The following is a 23508-nucleotide window of genomic DNA, read 5'->3' on the forward strand; positions in this document are numbered from 1 at the left end:
AGAATTCCTCACAGTAAAATTTCCTAGGGTACCTTCTCTTTTTGGGATACCTAAGATCCATAAAAATGTAAGGGACCCACCTATGAGACCTATTGTGGAGTCTGGTAAATTGAAAACTCATCTCCTTGCAAAATGTATTGATGTTAACTTAAAAAACTGTCTAAAACCTTTCAAGCATCTTTGTAGTGACTCTTTGGATTTCCTTGTGAAATTAAGGGATGTGAGTTTTGATGAGAAATTGTGTTTTGGCCACTGATGTAGTTAACTTTAATGAAATACCTCATGGTGAAGGGTTAGAGTGGTTTTATGAGTTTATGGTGGAATCTACTGAGTTGAGCAACAATGACAATGACATCGTTTTACACATTCTTATGGAGGTGGTTCTCAAGAGCACCTTTGTATTTCTAGATGGGCAAAATTTCCTTCAAAAGAAAGGAGTGGCGATGGGGGCTTCATGTGCCCCTATTTTCGTCAATATTGTTATGCTACAATGGGAAAATAATTTTTTATTTAATAAAATCAACCCCCTCCTCCCTGTCTGTTATTTGAAAGATATATTTATTGCTTGGAGAGGGACCGAAGCTGAGATTGAGACCTTTATTAAAAAAAACTCCACAACTACCTTTTTGAGGTTTACTTTCTCCTCCACTTCCAAAAATATTAATTTTTTGAATGTAGAAACTAGTAAAGATTTTGGCAATAAGACACTTATTAGTAACATCTTTGGAAAACCCACTTACTCTAAAGTTTGATTCATTATTCTAGTTGCTATCTGTGCTTTCAGAAAAGAGGAATTGTTAAGGGCCAGTATGTTCACTTGGCCAGAATGCTGTCAGAGGACAACCTTTTTATAGTTGAGGGCAGCAAACTGGGAAGTATGTTCTTAGCTAGGGGGTACCCCAACAATTTAATAAAGGAAATATGAGATTTATCATAAAAGGCAAATCTGTACATTTAGACCTATCCTTAGGAGTGAAGGGAGACTAGAACATGTCAAGGGATCTGACACAAATAATTATTCTGGTTCTTTTATTACCACCTTTACTATTGACTCTTTTGATATTTTAAATATCTTGAAAAATAACGAGAATTTTTTCATGTTTTGACAAAAATTATGAAATTTTACGTGATGTCCCCCATACTGTATATAGAAAAGGGAAATGCCTTAAGAAATTTTTAGTAAAAAACAATGTAGATAACAAGATTTTTACCAATAAGAGGTTAGGTACTTTTAGATGTGGATTCTGTTCTCAATGCAGACTGCTATTAGAGAAAGATGTAGTGGTTGTCCACAATGTCAAGATATGGTCTTCATTCCATTGCACCTGTAATTCATGTGGTGTGATTTATCTCTCACTTTGCCAATGGTACAGTGGATTTTATGTTGGAAAAAGCAAGAGGTGTTTGAGGGACTGGATTTATGAACATAATTTGGATATTAAGAACAAAAAAAGAACAAAATGCACTATTTAATCATATTTCCAAGTATCCATCTCACAACTTCTGTTTTTTTGGCCTTGATATTGTACACAAAAACCCAAAGGGGGGTGTGGGAAGACCTTATAGAAGCTAGGGAACTTAGCTGGCAAATCAGGCTCAATTCCTTGGCACCCCCAGGACTAAATGAAAGTATTTCCATTATTAGTGTTTTAAGGCTTTGATCTTATAAAGTATATGTTTTTTTGTCATAGCTGTTGGGAGTTAATTTGATGCTTCTTTAAATAATTTTATTTAATTTTGTGTTATCAATTTGTTTTTCTTTTTAACATGAAATGTTTTTTCTATGGGTGAGTTGTAAATGGGCATTGTCATTTATTTTAACATTGATTGGTTATTTTTTAACCTGTGACCAATGGAGGGGAATTTAAAAAAAGGAAGTGTTTTACTTTGTTAATTAGATTCTTGTGTTACAAACAGATGAAAGCACTTAATCCTTGTTGAAGAAAGGAAATTCTTGGAACCTTCTAGTGATGTTTCTATTTTAGCTCATAGTTCATTTAGTTGGAGTGCTTTTGGTTCTTGGTTTATCCAAGTAGTACCTGAACTATCTGTGCAAATCCAAGGTATGCAGGACCATCTCAGTAGCAGACTGAAGAGAAGGGAAAAAGGAAGGGAGTTGTACTGACTGATTCAAGGACAATTCATTCACTACATTGGGCATAAAAGAATGAAAGAATGATTAATGTGAAGGGACACCCTGTCCCTGTGAAAAAACAAAAAAAGGAGGAGTGGCCATAAGGGCCTGGAGCTCAGAAACCCTCTCAGAAGAAGTAAGAGCCAGCAGTAAAATCAGTCTGCCAAGTACAATGTTGCAAAGAAACAGAATCTGTAGGCTCAAACGGAGCCAGAGTCAATTTTTCCAAAACAATATTAAGTTCCCAAGGAGGAACAGGTTTTCTTGGAGGCCTAATATGCAGGATGCTTTTAAGAAATTATTTGACCTCAAAATGACAAACCAAAGGAGGATTCAAGGGCAAACAATCAGAAATGGCTGACAAATGGGCTTTCACAAAAGAATAGGCCAGGCCACACTGGAGCAACCCACACAAATGAGAAAGGACCAGAGAGACCCCCACTGAAAAAGGGTCCTGGTTATGAGCATGGCACCAGACCGTAAAACTTTTCCATTTTGTACATATAAAATTTTTTGGTTGAGGATTTCATTGCTTCCTGTAAAACCCTGAGCACATCCTCAGAAAAGAGTTGCTTGCAAGGGATCAAAACCCTATCACCCACACTGTCAGTTGAAGAGTGAACAATTAAGGATGGATGAAAGACCCATTGTCCTGTGTAAGGAGATCCAATCAATGAGGTAACTTGTGATGAGTGCCCCTGGCCAAACGCATTAAGAGGGGAAGCCATTGTTGTCTTAGCCAAAAGGGAGTCACTAGCAAGATTTTTCAGAAGTCCAGCTGAATCTTCTGTAGAACTCTTGAAAGTAAGGGAAGAGGAGGGAAAGCATAAAAACATCCCCTTCCAAGGGAAAGAAAGGGCATCTGTCTTCCATGTCAGATGGTTTGGCACCCTGCAACCAAAGAGAGGAAGCTGCTGTTAAGAGGTGAGGCAAAAAGATGTAGCTGAGGAATACCCCACCGATGGACAATGATCAGAAACTTGTCTCTGTAAAGCATCCATTTGTGAGCCTGTGTTTTGGACCTGCTCAGAGATTCTGCCACTAGATTGTGCTCTGAAGGAAAGTATACTACCTAAAGAGTTAACTGATAGCTGAGAGCCCTCTCCCAACCTGAACAGCCATTCTACAGAGTAGGTAAGATTTTGTCCCCCCCCACCCCCACACTTGTTGACATACCATATCACTACAGTGTTGTCTGCGCACACCTTCAAGGGGCCTGGAGAGAATATAGGGTGAAAAGATTGAAGGGCCAGAATTAGAGCTGCCATCTCTTTGATGTTGATATGGTCTGACTCCTGATGGTGAGCCCATAGACTCTGACCTTTCAGGTGACCAAAAGAAGCCCCCACCCCATGTCTGAGGAATCAGTGGACAGTTTTTGAGAAGGGACTGAAGGCTGAAAGGGCTGGCCAGGGTTGAGAACAAACTGTTGAATCCACCACTCAAATTTCTTCTTCAGACAGGGAACAAGAGGTATGCTGAAATCTGGAGGGTGACAGTGCTGCAACCAAACTGACTTGAGGTACCATTGAAGCTTCGGCATACTCAGTCTGGCAAGAGGAAGCATGGAATAGAAGAGGCCATTAGTCCCAGGGTCCAAAAAAACTCCCTGACTGGCATGGCAGTCAGAGGAAGAAGAGACTGAAAGAATGGTGGGAAATATCAAAATGTTTGGAGGTGGAAGAGAGGCCAACAGTGGCACTGTCTGAATCCTGCATCCCAGATGCACATGATCCTGAGAGGAAGTCAGGATGGACTTTTGGAAGTTGACAGTGAACCCCAGACTTTGAAGAAGAGAGATGGTGAACTCCAGATCCTGTAACAGGTGACTGGGAGAAGGTGCCTGCAGCAACAGGTCATCTAGATAAGGAAAACTCTGAATGCCTTGGAGTCTGCAGAAAGCAATCACAGGAGCTAGGCATTTTGTGAATGACCTTGGGGCAGTAGAGAGACCAAATGGCAAAGCACAGAACTGAAAATGAAAGGAAGACACAGAGAAACATAAAAACTTCCTGAAAAGTAGGTGAATAGGGATATGAAGGCAACCATCTTTCAAATCCAAAGACGCCAGAAAAGCCTAGAGTAATAAAAGAGGAAACAGGGTGTGAAGAGTAAGCATCCAAAAAGAGGGGACCTTGAGAAATATGTTGAGCCAGGAGATATCCAGAATAGGTCTCCAAGTGCCCTCCTTTCGAGGAGCCAGGAACATCCTGGAATAAAAACCCTTTCCTACTTGGGAAGGGAGGACAGGTTGAAGGGCACCTTGGTTCATCAGGGACCATAGAACCACTGGGAAATGAGGACATTGCTCTAAAGGAGGTTGTAAAATCCCTGAAAAAGGAGGGAGATACTTCCATACCATGAAGTAATCCTAATAAATGATAGAAAGAACCCAAGAGTCTTCAGTGATGAGACACCAATTTGAAAGACAAAGGGAGAGCTGAAGGGACAAAGGAACCTGTTCTTAAAGAAGGGGTGGGTGAACTGTCAAAGAGAAGCAGGCTTATTAGATAAAAGAGGTGTCTGGGGCACAGAAATCTAGGAAGCCATAGCAGAGGGGGCCTGCCAACCACCCTTCCTATCCTTGGAGGCCTGGCGGGGTTGCCTGTGAACAAAAGCAGATCTAGAAGGATAATTCCTCTGGAACATAGGGATAGGAAAGCCAAAAATATGGTTAAGATCCTGCATGGCACTGCCTTTCTCTTGAAGAGATTTAAACATGTCAGTAGCAGTCCCAAAAAGATATTTATTATCCAAAGGAGCATGCAACAACTTGACCTTAATGTCATCAGGCAGAGACTGGAGATGAACCAAGAATAAGACCTCATGACAAACCAAAAAGCTTCATCCCTGGAAGAGGCAGCATCATAGCAACACTTAACAGAGTGGTGAGCCACTTGAGAAGCAGAACCTAAAATAGATAAGGCAGAGTTTTTGCTTTTGGAATCAGGGAGGTCAGAAATAACCTGACAAGCCTGAGCAATTAAACCAGGGAATACTTGGTCATGTAGGTCTGGTAATTAACAGCCCTAAAGGCCAAAGTAGAAGCAGTGTAAACTCCCTTGCCAATCCTCTCCATTTGCCTACTATCCTTATCAGAAGGCAAAAGTTTGGAAGAGGGCACAATTTTAGAAGGTTTGGCAGAAGAGACTGAACATAGCAGGATCAGCAGAAGGACATTTAAATAAAAACTGACAGTCCTTAGGAACCTTATCAAAGTCAAAGTAAACGTTATTGTCATACAGATCAACACAGAGAAAAAAGTACATATCACTGCACAAAATTTCGATACTCAGGCTCGTACCATATGAATGACACTTTACAGAAGGAAGATTGTTTAGATTAATAAAAAATTAAATAAAAAAAGATACAAAAAAGTAAATAAAACAAATGTGAAAGCTCTATTTACATCAGAAGCACAACACATACAACAGCAGGAATAGACTCAGTAGAAATATAAGGATATGTAAAGAACAGTACTATAATAAAATAAGAGAGGCAAAAAGTAAACTTACCCACCACCAATATATACCATAAACTTACAGTTCATAGTTTTCCTAGTGCAGAAAGAACCTGTTAGGTTTCTTAGGAGGAAGAGGCTGAGAATCAGGAGACCTGGAAGCAGCATGGAAGTATCTAACAAGGCAGCCAACACAGGAGGAACTGCCGATGGTTTAGGAGTATCCACCTGAAGCAACTCATAATATCTTCTCTGAATACCAGGCACTTAATCTCACTTAAAGTATTCCATCATCCTAGCAATTGTGCCCCAAAGGACAATTCCTCAAAAGGAGACTCAGGGCTAACAGACTGCACTTAATCAGAACCGTAAGCCAAAGGTGAAGACATCTGTGAAGAATAGGACACACTGAATCTTCATGCGAAGAATCTGGTTCCCTAAGCCAGTTAGAAGGGGTAGAGGTCCAAGGAGGAGCAGGTACTGAAACCCCTTAAAGAGGCTGTAGGGCAATTAAAGCAGAAAACAAGCCCTGAGAAAACTCTTGGCGTTCCCTTTGAGGATCCTTTGGATGACAGAAACATGCTTCAGTTTTTGTCTTTTCTTGGAAGGGGCATCAACCCATACAAATACCAGAGATTCTGACCCTTGGTGAGATTCAATAAATGAACTCAGAACCTCCTCCATGACCAGTATCTTCAGAATCTCTATAGGACCCTCCAAGATAATCATTCATGGCTACCCCTTGACATCCACAGTGGAGGCCTGCAAAGCCTTAGAGGATGTGCTAAAAGATGGGTACATACTGGCTTCTGACAGGGTTGCGTCAGAGGAATCTACTGTAGATGTTGAATGACCTGTAGAGTTATTATACACTTCTAGAGGGGTATCTGGTGGAAGCTGGGGAGCTAAAGAATCCATCTGAGACTTCTTGGCCTTCTTACATTTATTCACTTCCCAAGGTACAATGAATGCCACTCTACTACTCTGTGCAAAGGTAAATGGCTACCTGTTGGCGCTTGAGCTCCTGTCTTCTTAAATGCACTACAAACTTTTGCACAAAAGGGAATATTTCTACCTCTACTTTATAAATTGACTGTCAAATCTTCTTCCTAGCCCTTCCATAGCTCTGATACTATTCAGTTATAAAGATTTGCCATTACTCTTGCCACCTGCAAATGATCCTTCATCCAAAATTGCCCCTGCTTGCTGGAACTCCCTACCTTGTACTAAATAATGAATCGATAACATCAAAGCATTGAAATAATCCATCCACTCTCGTATCACCACAGAAAACAAATACAACTGCCTCAGACACACAGGTTTTGTCTACAGTCCTTCCCTCTCTTGTCTAAACCATATTGCCTACTGCTGTCAATAAGTCCTCTTTGTTAAACAAAATTTTATACAAAACTATAAGATTTTTTACACCTCTGCTTGCTCTAATTATATTATACTACATTCACATACTTTACATTGAGTAATTATTCTGTGTATACCATTTATTGCTGTATATTTAATGCTTATGATTTCAGACATTTGTAGCTCCTGTATATCACTTTGTTCATTATCGCGTATATGTTTTAAGTTGTCTGTACCATGTATTTTCTTTCTTGGCCTAGATCATGTCTGAAAAGTGTCCTTGGACCAGTCCACTTACCCAGTTAACGAATGTAAAATAAAATAAATTTATCACACTATGACAGCTGAGATAATGAGGTGAAATATTAATGCATGTGACCAGCTTCATCAGCATGTATATTAGGCTGTGAAACAGAACAGGAAATCAGGCAGCGTGAGTCACATTCCATGCTGAATACATTAGGCTTAGGGACCGATTTCTTAGCAATATATATTAAGACAAATTTCTAATCAACTACTTGAGGGAACACTTTAAATAAATACACCATCTGATGCATACATTATCTGCTTTTCTTAATATATCAAAGTAGAGTAGTACATACAACCATTAGTTCAATGCCAGTGATGGTGCACATGAACTGGAACTTACGGTAAAAACCTTGATGTTCACATAAAAGTACATAACAAGCATTTTGAGTACAAGGCTAAAACAAAAAACAGAGTTTTCCCACTACTTTCAGCGAATGATTACAGGAACAATAAATAGAAGCCAGGCCTTACTGTCTCAATAGCAGAGCCTCTGGGATGACGACAGCTATACCTGTATTTATTTATTTATACTTTGTTAACTAGGTAGACGGTCTGATAAGGGAAGAGTGCAATAGTAAGGTGACTTCTTAGATCCCCAGGTATAGATCCATCTTTTCCTCTCACTTCAGTCCTTTACTCTCTTTCACTGCCTTTCATCTTCCTCTCCTGAAATGTCTGAGAGCAGATCCAATATAATGGTCCATCACAGCAGTCCTATACTGGGTCATGGTATGTTTTTACAATTGTCTTTTGATTTTGTTTCTTTACGCAAACCATCAAAATCATATAGACTTTCATTGTAAGCTGAAGTCTCACTGTAAGAGACTGCTACATGCTATTAGTGGTAGTTTTCACTTTCTGCACTGTTCTGATATCATGCAGTTAGTATGTATCTGTGGGAAGAAGCGTGGGCAGGCCTTGGTCTCACATTGGGAGCTGTGGAGCTTGACCCCCAGACAAACACTTTTTTGTGGTTTTTGAGATACATTTTGCTTAATTTACAAAAATTGACAAAATATAATTCATAATATGGCAATTCAAGTTAATACAGGTGAAATATGCACCACACTTGCTGGTTTCCATATCCAGAAAAAGGGTCTTCTGTGGTCTGAATCTGTAGCACGTGGCATGCTACAAATGTAACAATCACTTGCTACAGTTACTCAACAGACACTGAATGCTACAGTGTAACCACAAATGCACTTTTGGTTATTAATGAAGCTGTAATATCTTTGTGGTAACATAAACAATGTTGGTAGTGCACTTCTGCACCACCATGTCCTCTAACAGCTCGGACCCAGGACAGCCATCACCTTTGCCCCACCCTAGTTATGGCTCTGTCTTATCATTAGCCTTACTCATGGCAGTAAATCAGGCTCATTGCACTCAGACACCCAAATCTGCAGCACTGGGTAGTTTTTTTTTCTTTTTCCTAAGATGTGCTGATTCAGAAACAGGAAAATACTGAATGTTCTCATTCAGAGAAGGGGGAGGGCAAGACTTCTCCATTGGAAATTTAATTTTATGTGATGATTTGAAATACTTCAAAAATCATGTCAGCTAGTGGTCTGTTTTGAAATAGAACTTGGTGAATTTCCCCTTCCTCTACACCTTAACATCCAGGGTGTTTACCTTACATTCTGATCCTCATTGCTTCTTCATTTCCTACACTAGTTGGCATTTCTCTTCCTTTCTGACTTTGCATTTGATGTCCTCCATTATGTAAACTACTACTTCCTCCACTCCACCCATCATTCTGATTCCTAAACAAGCTATACCTTGGAACCTCCATGTCCCACCCCTCTTATTACTGGCCCACATTTCTGTAATGCCAACACAGTCTGTCCTATTTTCTGCATCACTGCTAGTGACAACCAGATCTTCCTATCTTGCTTTTAAAGGCTTTGTTTATTCCATTGTGATTTTCTGTGTCCATTTATTTCCTTTGTCCAATGCCCAAATAGATAGTGTTCTTCTGCGTCTGTGGCACCACTTTAGTATTAGTTTAAAAGTATTGTCATGGACCAACACCTTTCTAACCCAAGTTTGAACACCACATTTGTTTCTGGGGTAAACTGGACTGTCTCTGACATTCATCTGGTCTATCTGCTAGACCTCCCTCATTTTCCTATTAGTTCCAAACCTTCCTCCCTTGTCCACTGCCCAAACTAGTCATTAAATCCCGTAATCTTCTCCTTCAATTGAATGCTGTCTGTTTGAACAGCTAACATGTCTTAGATACTACTGCCATTCCCCTTTTCCTGCCATCTCTCTGGCCATGTTAGAACCACATAATCTCTCTCTCTCACTGGTGCCTATTTATACCATAACATGCATTAATCACCCCTCCATGAATACGTTGGTCACTTCATCCTATGTCTTATGAAGTCTAAGCCCAAAGACTGGTTTAAATGTCATCTGGTATTCCCTGCCAAGACTGTTGCTGAGTTGCCGCTCACCAAAATACTACTGCCTGCCCCAACAAAGGCTCTTCTTTCCCACTTCATTTTTTACTCCTGTCACTACCTTCTCTATTCATAAGCTCTCCTCTTTAGTTGCTCCTCCTGCAGCCTTCTGTACTGTCCCCTACAGGTTGCCTTACTCTTTGGGCTGTACTTGACCCCTTTCCCATCCCTCCTGTATTCTTTAACATGTCATTCAAGAATAGACTAAGTGCACTGCACAAAAAGTATAAACTGCTGAGACATAATTACCTCCATTCTTGGAAAATGGTCACCTTGGCCCCTTTCTGGAAGCAGTCAAAAGTGAGGTCCCTTGAGTGAGCTCACCTGGATTAATGTGAATGTGCTTACCTGGATTAGTGCAAGGTGAAGTTCTAGTTCAGCCACTCTTTTTCCTATGCAGCTCCGGATTCCATAACCAAAGGGAATTGATCCAAAATTGTCCACTCTATCCATATTATCCTTTCGCAGCCACCTCTCTGGCTTGAAGTCCTCAGCCCCAGGAAAGCACTCTTCACTACGAGATGTTGTATAATGGCAAAGTGCTAGCTGGGTCTAGGATAATATAACACAAAGTTAAAAGCCAAATATTATAAATCAAAACTGTTATTAAGATGAATACATATGATGCATTGTGGGGAGAAATAGAAATAACGAAACACTTCTGAAGCAGGCTGTGCACTAAATGTGCACTGATTTGTTTTGTATAGACGCACCAGCAGTTCTAACTTTATTTAATGATGTGTGAAACAGAGAAACCTATTTTGATGTTAGATAAAAGCACCAAGGCCCACACAGACAGACAGCAGACTGAAGTAATAATTTTTCCTTGATTCCTTTATTTTCCTTGATTGGTGTTCATGTAGCAATGGGGTCATTATCTTAAGCCTGAAATGTGCAGGGCAAAGCAGCAGTCCTGATGTATGCTTTACACTGGGTTTTAATGGTATTGCACCACTTCAGTTTCATGTACATAGGATTTGTGGTTTTGATCTATTAACTTCACCACTATTTCTTTTGATATAGTCATATACTTCCACAGAGTTATGTACATGTACTTTCTGCATAATGCAGCTGGTGTTTTTTTAATGAGAAAGCTTTTGATGTAGGAAGTATAGTTTACTAGAAAACAATGTCATAATTTCTTTTAGTACAATTAAATATATTTTTATGCTTGTATGCTATTTATAGTACACACATTTACGTATTTCCTTTGAAGCAATTCAGATGTTCTTCATGTTTCACTGTTGCAGTCATCACCTGTGGGGGTCATCCCTGCTGTGGTAGCCCACGGCTGGCCCGAATACCAGAGTCAATGTTTTTCTGCATCATCTGCTGTCACTTGCTGACTGACGTGAGGTTGTCAGTACTATAAAGGAAGGCAGCCAATGCCATTACACCAGTCTTTCTTGCCACGGAGCCTGTAGCAGAAGCAGTTTGCAAGTGTGCCAGTCGGATGCTACCAGAGTTTGAATTACAGCTGAAAACATCTAAAGATAAGTACCCAGTTGGGGATCCTTTTTTCTTGCACTAACCGATGTCTGAAAAAGTTAACAATTGTCTTGCCTGTGGAAAGTAAATACCACACCGAGACTTCCATTCATACTGCATCACTTGTTTAGGCCCAGACCATGAAGTCCCCCGTTGTCAGTTCTGTGCCCTCTTTAATGAGAAAACCATTTGTCGTAGAGCTCTTTTTGTAGCCAGGTATTTTCGTCTTCGCATTCCAAAATAGCGTCCATCAGCTAACAAGCCATAGACATTCCAAAAAAAGTAAGGATAAAGATAGAGACAGACCACACAAGGCTAAGCCTTCCAATGACTCTACTGCTAAGCAGGTCATCAGTTCTCTGGAATTCGTTGAGGTGCCTTTGCAGCCCCTGATGCCCAATTCAATGCCTTCACAGGCCTCTGCTGAGACCCTTTCAGAGTCTGATATGCCACAGAAATCTTCTTCATCTTCCAAGACTTTGGTTGTCTCTGCCTTGGTTCGGTCCGGAGCCACGATGCAGGCACCGACTTCCAAGGAGGTTTTTCACACTACCGAATCTGGACAAAAAACGTCTTCTCCTCTGACTACTGTTTCTGTCAGACCGATGGATGCTCTTAGGCCTAGAAGCAAGGTCACTCCTAAGAAAACTACCTCTAGCCACCATTTTACTCCTGCATCACCACCCCAAGCTCAAATACGTAAAATGGTGGAGGATCTTATCACCCTTATCAGGGGTGGTCAGGCCACAACTTCTGAGACCTTTCTCCTGAAATTTTGACAGAACTGGATTCTGAGGAGTCTGATTATTCAGATTTTGAAGAGGAACAACAACATCTGACTGCTTATGAGGATTTAGATGCAGAGGAATCCATTCCTTCTGTCTCCCGTCCAGAAAAATATCTTTCCTTTGGGGAAACCCTTCACACCCTCAGGAAACATTTCCACTGGGAATCCCAGGACTTCCCTCAGTCTAAGAAAAGACTAAGAGAGTTTCTAGACCTGCCTCAGCACAGATTCTTGGCCATCCCTCCTATCTTAAAGGTGGTTGATGATGTCTTCCATGAATCCAGCTTAGCTCCTGACACCCTCCCACCTGCTCCCAGAAAACCTGACAGGTATTACAGAATACTGGATTCTCACAAATACCTGTACATAAATCCTGCTGCAGACCCGGAGGTCATTGCACAGGGACTAAAAGGAGCTAAGGCTAGTTCTGCAAAGAATCCTATTCCTTTTGACAAGGACTCCAGAGCTCTGGACAGATGGGGTAAAAAAGTATACACCTCTGCAACTTTAGCTATCAGAGCACTCAACTGTCAGTTCCACATGTTAAAATATCAACAACACAATTTGAAACTATTAAAGATTTCAACTTTTCCTGACTGTGCCAATTCGAAAGATTTAGTAGATTTACTGCACTCTACTTGCCAAGTGCCCAAACACTCATTACACTGTGGATATGACGCCCCAGAAGCCTCAAGCAGGGCAGCAGTGACAGGATCGGTCATTAGGAGACATGCATGGCTGAAGGAACAACCTTTCCCTGATCATGTCAAATCTAAATTACTTGATGCACCCTTGGATAAGGATCACTTATTTGGAGTAAAAGCAGAAGAGGTGCTTAAAAAGATGGAAGACAAAGCAAAATCTATGCAAACAGTAAAAGATTTCCTTCAGGTACAACCTCCTAGGTTCTACAGGAATATTCCCTCAAAACACTGGTTCTTTCCTGCACCTAGCAGACAGGGGCAAGGTAAGCCCTGCAGGGACAGAGCACCCAGACTCTTATCCCAGGAACTGCAGAGAACCAAACAGTGGAGCAATTCTGCTCCAAAAACAGGGAGTTCTAAGCTATCCCTATATGACAAAAACTCTCAGTGATTCCCTCTCCCCCCTCTGCCCTCTTTTCACTCACCAAAAACCAGGAGGAAGGCTCTCCCTCTGCAAAGAAAATTGGCTTTCTGTAACAAAGGACCAATGGGTCTTAAAGATCATTTTTCAGGAATACAAATCCAGCAACAAACTCCCAGTGTCGAGTGGACCCAGACTTACCTCCAGATCAGTGGGCACAGACATTGAAACAAGTCCAACTCTCATATCCCAAGGGGCAGTAGAACCTGTCCCCTCATATCAAAAAGGCAAAGGCTTTTATTCCAGACTATTCCTTGTTCCCAGAAAAAAGGGCACTTGGTACACCATCCTGGATCTATCCATTCTGAACACCTTCCTGGTAGTCCCCAAATTCAAAATGCTAACTTCACAGCAGCTGCTGCCTATGCTGACAAAAAATGCCTGGTTACCCTGCATCTAAAAGATGCCTACCTCCACATCCCCATAAGGGAATGCTGCAGGAAATTCCTTTGCTTCAGAGCAGGCTCACAATACTTTCAGTTCTCTGTGCTACCCTTTGGCTTATCTACTGCTTCCAGAGTATTCACCAAATGCTTAACCCTGGCCATAGCTTTTTGCAGAGAGAAAAATATACAGATTTACCCTTATCTGGACGACTGCCTCATTCAGGCAGAATGCAAAGAAAAGCTCCTCAAGGACCTTCTCTTTGTCAAAACCCTCCTAACCTCCTTAGGGTACACCATCAATGAGAAGAAATCAAAGAAAACACCCTCCAGGAAGATCATTTTCTTTGGAGCACTGCTGAACACAGCATCCTAAATGGCCTTCTTATCCCCAGAAAAGCAGAGCTTCCTGCCTCTCTATTGTATCCAGCTGGCTTCCAGAAGTCACCTGACAGCGAAGAAGTTCCTGCAAGCCTTGGAGTACATGGCATCTTGCATCCTTCTAATTCTTCTGGCCAGGCTTCACATGAGAAAACTTCAGTGGTACTTAACCTTTGGTGTCAGCACTCTCAAACTAGACCTCTCTCCTTCTGATCCCCTGTATAATGGCCGAGTTTCTCTGGTGGGCAGGGGCCTGTGCCCAGAACAAGGGTCCTTCCTTCATCCTCCACCCAACCGGGCAGACCATTACCACCAACACCTCAGACATAGCTTGGGGCGCTCACCTAGAAGGCAGGTGCAACCAAGGTGTTTGGGATGCCCAGCACCTTCCATTACACATCAACCAGAAGGAAATGATGGCAGTACAAAAGGCTATGACATCCTTCAAACCCCATATCAAGCCAGGGGTTCTCCTTATCAAAACAGACAACACCACAGTAATGTGGTACATCAACATACAGGGAGGGACACTAACTTACTCTCTGTGCAGGCTAGCCATGAACCTCTGGCTGATAGCCTCTTCCATGGGATTACACCTAATAGCCCAATACCTACCAGGGATCAACAACACCCTGGCAGATCACCTAAGCAGAAACTTACTGGAGCCCCACGAATGGCAGCTCCACAGAAAAATCTTTTTATAAGTCACTCAGGCATGGGGGACACCGGAGGTGGATCTCTTTGCTTTGCATCTCAACCATTAGCTGAAAAAATTCTGTACCAGGGAGTATCACCACCTAGCGTGGAATGTGGATGCCTTGACCTTCCCCTGGAACACCCTCTTTGTGTACGCATTCCCTCCTCTGCCTCTTATTCCCAAGGTACTGATCAAAATAAGGGAGGAGAGACCAAAGGCCATCCTCATTGTGCCAGATTGGCCCAGACAATATTGGTACCCCTTACTGCGCAGCCTGACATTACAGCCTCCCAGGCAGCTTCCCCTGATCTCAGACATCTTAACTCAGGTTGGGGGGGGGGGATGCTGCACTCAGACTACCAGACTCAAACTATCAGCATGGCTAATACTCTAAAGGCAAACAAGGGGTCCCCATTAAGCAAACTGGTCCAAGACATTATCACAGAGGCCAGAAGATCTAGCACCAGAAAATCTTATGCAGGAAAATGGAAAAGATTCTGCTCCTGGAGCCAGTGCAGAGGGGGCAATACCTCACAACCTTCCATCCCTCTTATCCTGGACTACCTAGCAGAGCTACTTAATAGTGGCCTCTCCTTCTCCTCTATTAAAATCCATGCCTCAGCCATTTCAGCTCATTTTGATACAGAACAGCCCCTGTTCTCCCATCTTTTGATTAAGCAATTCCTCAGAGGAGCTTATAATATCAGACCTTTCAGAAGGCCACCCACTCCAGCCTGGGACCTGAATTATGTTTTGGAAAAACTAACCATCTGAAGTTGTTAATCTTCTTCCATTCCTCACTGATGGGTACAGTTCCAAATCCTCAGAACCAAGTCGGCCAAATGCCAAGCTAGCGTACACCAAACTCTCGAGCCACGCTACTACCCACAATGCCCTTCATCCCATACCTCAGATCTCATTTGCTGTGCAGCCATATAGCAGTGTTTTCGTCGAGCTCTCCAGTTAAGTAGTTTTGAATTATTCAAAAGTATATTTCTTCCAAAATTGTTCTTATAGTGTCTTCTTATAGTCTAGCTCTACCCACAGGTATTCCTTTTCTTACCATTGTTGGTATTTTCTTGCCTTTTCTTTACCTTTTACCACCCTCATGGTAACTCTTCATACCATTGCTGGTGGTCTGGCTCTTTTTCTCCTTCTCTTCTCTGTTTGAGCGAGTGTTAGTATGTCTGAGAAAAAGGGTACTTCTGGTTTTAAACATTGCACATCATGCAGTATTAAATTACCTAACAGTGACTTGCATTTTAAATGCGTTTATTGTTTGGGTGTCTTGTACCTTTCTGCAACTCCCCCATGTGATATTTGTGGGAGTTTTAGTCAACGGACGTTGAATGAATGGTACAACAAGTTGATTTTGAAAGGATTGCTTTCCTCTCCTTTTTCTGAGGCTATTTCTGTGGAGGTCTCAACCCCTCCAGGCAAGGATAAGAAGCATCCTCGCTTGGACCCTTCTTCACCGGCTGGTGAGAGGGGCAAAAATCATCGATCTAAGACTGGTATATCTTCCTCCGAGCATCGATTCACTGTCTCTGTGCCACCAATGTCAGCACCTAGCACAGTTTCTGGGAAGTCTGAATTGTTGGTGCCGGGCTCGGCACCGATGACTACTGAACCGATGGTTTCTTCGGTTCCAACCAGTCTGGTTCAGGACACTTCAGCACTGACCTCGTCTTTACAGGCTCCAGCTCCGATGACCTTGGATCCGATTTTGACTATTACCCCCATTGTGACTTCGTCTCCGAGTTCCCTCTCGGTGCCGACTTTACCGTTTACGCATTTCAAATCAGAATCCTTGGCTCCGTTGAGTTCATTACCATGAACCAGATATTCATCTTCTGTGAACCCGTTTGCCAGGCAGCCCTACAGTCCTTTTCTGGATCAGCCTGAATCCCCTTCTGGGATATCGATTAGGTCTGCCAGGAGCATGTCCGAAATAGACATTGTCTGTCTCGTGGATCAGGTATTGACTACAACAGGAATCTCCACCCCTGTTCCGCTCTGGGTGTTGGGATTTTTCATCCTTTGACTCCTTCGTATTCTCCTGATGGGGATCTTTCAGTCCCAAGGCCCCCTTGCCCATTCCTTTCAATGGGACCCCTTCCTTCATCACCGACTGCTTTGATGCCTGAAACATCTAAGTCCTGGTGGGCTTCACTTCCGATGACAGCTCACCTTACTCAATCCCTTGCTTTGGGGGTGGAATATTTGGTTCAGGCCCCGGCACAGACGCCCTTCTCAGTTCCCGTCTTAGATCCGAGAGTTATTTCCACACTGAACCCTTCTCAAACGTCAGTCTTGGAGGTAGGCCATTCAGAGCGGGGTGTGACCCCAGTTCCGATTCAGTCCTCTTCGGTTCTGGGCTCCCATCCCTCTTCAGGTGGGCCTGCCTTCCGGATTATGGAGAGGGCGCTGGCGGCTAACAATCCTCCTTTGTCAGCTCCTACTTTGGTTCCCCCCTTACTCAGCCATCGCCAGCCCTTGGCAGGGGACCACTAATCCAAAGCACCCCTTTTTCCGAGGCTTCTTCAGACATTCCTGTTAGATATTATGAATTTAAGGCTAAAATTAATTCTGTTGTAAATATGCTGAAAGAAAAAGCTTGCTTAAATGCAGAAACAGAGTTTAGTAATATGTGATCAGCAACCATACTAAATGACTGTGGCTTAAAAAAATAAGGAACTTACTTATGAGTGTATTACACACACATCAAGAAAACTGACTTCTTACAGACATGACAAGAATGTAATCTGCTTTCACTGGACAACAGGACATGTTTTTCTAAGAAAGTTTAAAAATATGTTTTTCTAAGAAAGTTAATCCACAAGGCATTTTCTTGAAGACAGTTTACTTATCAGCATTTGCACAAGAACAGATGTGTTAGCAATCAAGCAGTATCTTTCCAAAACCAAGAGGGTGTGTGTTTAACTAAAATATGTATAAAAGTCTGTATTAAATCTAGTTATGTTAGAGGTATGGTAGGGACACAAGTCCTGAGGTAAATGTTATATCTCTCACATCATCTGTACTATATGAGAAGTAAAGTTGGAACAGTACTTTTAAGCTGCAACATTTGTCCAGTTTGGTTTATTATAAAAGTTATTGGTTACTGCTCTTAAAGACAGGTGCTGCAAAGTATATTCTCTCATCAGTGTATATTCTGCAAGTTTCTGTATGCGACAGACTGTGAATGCAAATATAACCAGACTTTGAATTTTAGCAGAATCCAGCCAGCAAGACTGAGTGTCTTAAGAAGACTTCAAATCCCACAGCAAGAGCAAGCAGTAAGAAGCAGTAAAGATATCCAAATATTTTTTCAATGGCAAGCCAGCTGAGTGTCTAGAGCCATATAATTTTTCAATGGCAAGCTAGCCTGCATTTGAACCTAAAATCTGCATTTGAACTTAAAACCTGCATTTGAACCTATAATCTGCATTCAAACACGGGGGGAGTGATGGTAAGCCCTGCAGAGGGTTACTTCAGTTAAATTGCAGTAACTAACATTTGTACGTATGTGTCAATTCTGAACAGAAGTATTCCAGTTCATGCAGCTTGCAGTAGTAAAGTTTTTTAGATGTCTACATCCGGAGTGAGACAGAAGTTCCAGTCGCAGTGCCATAATTTCACTAAAGAAAAGGGGGATATCCACTAGCCCAACAGTCCACTGCCTGTTGTGCTTCTCAAGTGACTTTGAAAAATTTCCAGCCATCTGCAACAACAGCCTGATAATCTGTTTTCTTGCTCACATTTTTTTGTATAGATGCTACTCGACGGTTTGGATATTGGACAGTTTGCATATTATAAGACAGTTTGGATATTAGACAGTTTGGATATTAGATTAGACAGTATGGATATTTTCATGCATAATTCAAGCAAATGTAAAAAATTGCAATGTTGGTATACACAGCATATTAGTAAATGTAAAACCTTAGTAGGGCAGGTTGATAGTAAGGCATTATGCAAATGTATTACAATATTTAACTGGTATCTCCAAGAAAACCATGTGGGGTATGACAAATGGTTATTGTGTGCTTCAACAAAAACTGCATTTTGTGTATTATGCCATAAAAAAGTATTGCATAATATTGCTAAAACAATAGACTGTGAAGACAGATCTGTTCATGATAAAGAATTAACTAAGGCTAAAGTGTTTCCATTATATTCAGATGTTAAACAGTTATGTCCTGTCACCACATGTGAGTCAAATCAGTTACTAATAGAACCACTAGTACATTTTGTTACAAAAAAATGTAGTAAACTTCTAAAAAAGAGACACAATGAGTTCAGGAAGTTTAGACAAGTTATACATACATCTTTTCAAAAGTGCATAGGAGTTTCAGATTCAGCAGAACAGGTTCCTGAGACATATCAGGCAGACCATGAGGAGACTCTTAAACAACAGTTACAAGATGAAGAAAATAGATTAGCTGAACTGACAGAGACTAACTTCCTTCATACATTGGGAAAGAGTAGGAAACTACAGCTGATCTGTACAAAATAAATATATTTTATAATATGTTTGTGTTTTGAAAATGGTTAAGCTTACATGGTAGGATGGTGAAATACAAATCATTCTCAAATGTTTAAAACTTCCATTCAATTAAAGCAATGTATTTATCAGTACTACAGTAAAGTAGAGCATATGACTGCCATTCTTAGCATAGTCAAAAGGTAAACAAAACTGTTCTAGTGTATAAAATTAAATAAAAATAGATAATAAGAGTAAAAAGTTAAAGTTACAACACTGACATGCTTGTATAAAGATTTAAAGTCACAAGACTGACATGCATGTATTTTCTTTTTATACAACGCACAAGAATAACAGGCAGACAACAGCAAATATAAATTATGTAAATATATAAATGTGTTTGTTAAGCTAATATCTACTTATTTTTTTACATTTTTTTATATAATTGTATAGTAACACCACAACAAACAGTTAAAGTTCTGAATTTTAAAAAGAAATAAAATCACGGATGGTATTAGTGAAACAGTCTTTGTAAAATGAATGTCAGAACAGTTAAATAAATAAAAAAATACTGAAATCAAAAGTTAAAAAATATATATGATTAAAGGAAAAATGCTAAAAAGGGTTAATTGAAATGTGAGCTCAGACCTTCCTAAACTGGATGAATAGTTACAGGAAATGTTGAAAAGATAAGATAAGAAACAAGACTGCTAGACAAGTGGCTTGAGTTTTTCTAAAAACTTATTATTTAAAACATAATTGTTAAAATGTTCACATGCAGCACTATTTGGTAATTATAATAAAACATCACAATTGTGCATATATGTCCCTGATTAAAAAAAAAAAAACCTTAGTTACATCAAGTATAGCCAACAGATGGGTTATAGTATAAAGTATACAGGAGGGTACAAATAACTACTAGCAAAGGCAACAGAAAAGAAAACAAAAAATGAATAACCTAATAAAGCAAATGTATAACCAAAGTGTTGGGCTGACATACATTATAAAACAAATAAACAATACTGCAGTACTACAGGGGGAGGGGTACTTTATCAGTTTTACACACTGTGTGAGCAGTATGTGTTGCAAAAGGGTCTGAAATAAAGTTAAGAGCAGAAATAATATATTGTTCCTTCTTGACAATACTCTTTTAGGGGGAGGAAAAACAGGTATTAGTGCATTAGAAATATTGGTAAACAGATTGAACCTGACAGAATAAGATATTTTAGTATTAAATTGTATTTACAACCTGTTAAACTGTAAAGTTATACAAGAGATGGTTTAAAAGACAAGAGATGGCTTAAAATTGATTAAAGATATACAAGAGAAAGTAAAGATATGTATAAATTGAGCAAGAATGGTCATTATTTTTAATATGTTTTTGGCAAGACAATGTTGGGATAAAAAAGCATGAATATTTTTAATTGCTGAGTATGTAGTTTAAAATAACAGGACATATGCATTTGGTGTCAATTCCACTAAATACTTCTAAATTTGTAAGATTAGACTAAATTTACTTTATAGTCTTTGTATGTACAAATACAGAAGAATTCAGTACAAATTAAATTAATGTCTAGCAATGAATATGTGTGAAAAAACATGTTTTAAAAAATTGGGTTCAGGATAGCTGCTAGATTGAAATGCATGAATAGCAAACAGTCTGTGTAAATACATACTGTACAGAATACATTGTAATAAGTTTAAAAGTAATTTGTCAAGTTGTAATATCACTGGTTTTACCCCAGTAAAATAATTGCTTTCAAATATTTATTATCTAAGCCCAGTTCAGTACTTTACCAAGATGTTAATGGGCAGTTCAAAGACATGACCACAATGTTATAAATGCTTGCAGTAGCACATGGTTCTTGTCTCTTACAGTTAATTCAACAAGTTGCAAAGAGTTAATGAAACAGTTCTAAGTCATAAATTAAATTCTGTAATTGCAAAAGAATAAATTAATCAAGTTAAACTAAAGCAGACACAGCTCATAACTGATAAAATATTTTCACAGAATGGTCTGCAAAAGAAAAAGTTGTTAAATACATTCAGTTTGTAAGTAATACTTTAATATCACTGTATTAACTATGTAAAATTGCATTTTGATTTGTTGTATCAAAAGACTATATAATGTGATAAAAAAATACATATCAGTATAAAATGTTTTGAGTATGTTTAAAAACAGAGGGAATTGTTAGATATTATGAATTTAAGGCTAAAATTAATTCTGTTGTAAATATGCTGAAAGAAAAAGCTTGCTTAAATGCAGAAACAGAGTTTAGTAATATGTGATCAGCAACCATACTAAATGACTGTGGCTTAAAAAAATAAGGAACTTACTTATGAGTGTATTACGCACACATCAAGAAAACTGACTTCTTACAGACATGACAAGAATGTAATCTGCTTTCACTGGACAACAGGACATGTTTTTCTAAGAAAGTTTAAAAATATGTTTTTCTAAGAAAGTTAATCCACGAAGACAGTTTACTTATCAGCATTTGCACAAGAACAGATGTGTTAGCATTTGCGCCATCAAGCAGTATCTTTCCAAAACCAAGAGGGTGTGTGTTTAACTAAAATATGTATAAAAAGTCTGTATTAAATCTAGTTATGTTAGAGGTATGGTAGGGACACAAGTCCTGAGGTAAATGTTATATCTCTCACATCATCTGTACTATATGAGAAGTAAAGTTGGAACAGTACTTTTAAGCTGCAACGTTTGTCCAGTTTGGTTTATTATAAAAGTTATTGGTTACTGCTCTTAAAGACAGGTGCTGCAAAGTATATTCTCTCATCAGTGTATATTCTGCAAGTTTCTGTATGCGACAGACTGTGAATGCAAATATAACCAGACTTTGAATTTTAGCAGAATCCAGCCAGCAAGACTGAGTGTCTTAAGAAGACTTCAAATCCCACAGCAAGAGCAAGCAGTAAGAAGCAGTAAAGAGATCCAAATATTTTTTTCAATGGCAAGCCAGCTGAGTGTCTAGAGCCATATAATTTTTCAATTCCTACTGAAGAGCCCCCTCGGAAGAGGGTGTGCAAAAGAAAACACATAAACTCACCTGAAGAGTCCCTTACTGAGGATACGGATTACGATGATGGGGAAAGGTTTTCCTAGATCACCCCCTGACAATGTTTCCTTTGTGGACATCTTGGAGATTTTGAGTCAGCGGGGTGACTAGAAATCTTTCACCCCTTCCCCGGAGAAATCCGTATTCTTACAAGCTTTCTGTTCCCGGCCCACTACGTCCTGGGTGACCCCTCCTACCGATGAGTTGGTCAAATTCATCATGCAGCGAGTGTGGAAGAGTCCGAATTTAGTGGAAGCTATCCCCAGGAGATCAGACAAAGTACTTTCTCCTCCAGAGGATCAACCCCATTGGTCAAAAGGCTTGCCAGTAGATGCTGTGGTGGTGGCGGCGGCCACAAAGAAGGACTTGGCAGAAGAGAGTCCAGCTGTTCACTGGCCCAACAGGGAGTCCCGGGCAGTGGACAGGCTAGAGAAGCGAGTGTTTGCTGCAGTGACCTTTGCCGTGCATTCGCTGAATTTCTTGGCACACTTTACAAGACTCCAGAAAGATCTTATTTCCAAACTCTCTGGTAGCCTCGTGGGTCAAGTGTCAGATGGAGCACGTGACAAAATGTCCTCCCAACTTGCCACCCTTGAAGCAATTTTGAATTCCTCCATGAGGTTGCTCTCCCATGCAACCGAAGGAGTAGCTAGAGCAGCAGGTGCTGGCGTGGTTGTCCGACGTCATGCCTGGATGCACATTTCTGACCTACTGGATTCCTTTAAGTCTTCCTTTTTGAATGCCCCTATTGAGCCCTCCGCGCTCTTTGGTTCTAAGGTCAAGGATACTTTGTCCAGGTGCAAGCAGGACGGAAAGACCTTGTCTGCCGTAGGCCTGTGCTTCTCCAAACCTCAGCGTTCCTTCTCCAGGAATCAGAGGAGTGGGAAGTTGTGGCACAAGAAACCGCAAGGTTTCTTTCATGACACATGTGGCGAGGGTCTGACGGTGGAAGACATCCCCTTAGGGGCAGAGGGGGTTACTGGAATCAGGGCTCCAGAGATTCTTTCTCTGGTAGGTCCTATCAGCGCTACTGAAGCATTGCCTGATTGCTTTCCTCTGGAAGCAGTTGGGGCGCGTTTTTCTCTGCACCAAGCAGCCTGGTCCTCCATTACCGATGATCTATGGGTGCAGAGAATTATCACCAGAGGCTATCACATTCCCCTCAAATCCTTTCCAAGACCTCAATTCTCCCTTCCTGATGTTCCACCCAGTCAAAGGGAGGAGGCAGCTTCCAAAATCAAGAAGCTTCTTCTAAAGAGAGTCATCCAAAAGGTCCCCCCAGATCAATGTGGATTAGGGTTCTACTCCAGACTCTTTTTGGTGCGAAAGAAGATGGGGGACTGGATGCCCATTCTGGATTTCA

General features: G+C 40.6%; 1 protein-coding gene across 1 annotated transcript in view; it reads right to left on the bottom strand.

The window, feature by feature from the left end:
• LOC122807189 (cytochrome P450 27C1-like) overlaps positions 1 to 23508 on the bottom strand; it is a 413262-nt gene that overhangs the window by 23656 nt on the left and 366098 nt on the right. The window contains exon 7 of the mRNA XM_044078238.1: positions 10076 to 10279. Coding sequence (XP_043934173.1) covers positions 10076 to 10279 — 204 coding nt within the window. The remainder of the gene's footprint in view (positions 1 to 10075; positions 10280 to 23508) is intronic.

This window comes from Protopterus annectens, chromosome 7.part0, assembly GCF_019279795.1.
Source record: "Protopterus annectens isolate FY-2018-M chromosome 7.part0, PAN1.0, whole genome shotgun sequence".
Taxonomy (NCBI): domain Eukaryota; kingdom Metazoa; phylum Chordata; order Ceratodontiformes; family Protopteridae; genus Protopterus; species Protopterus annectens.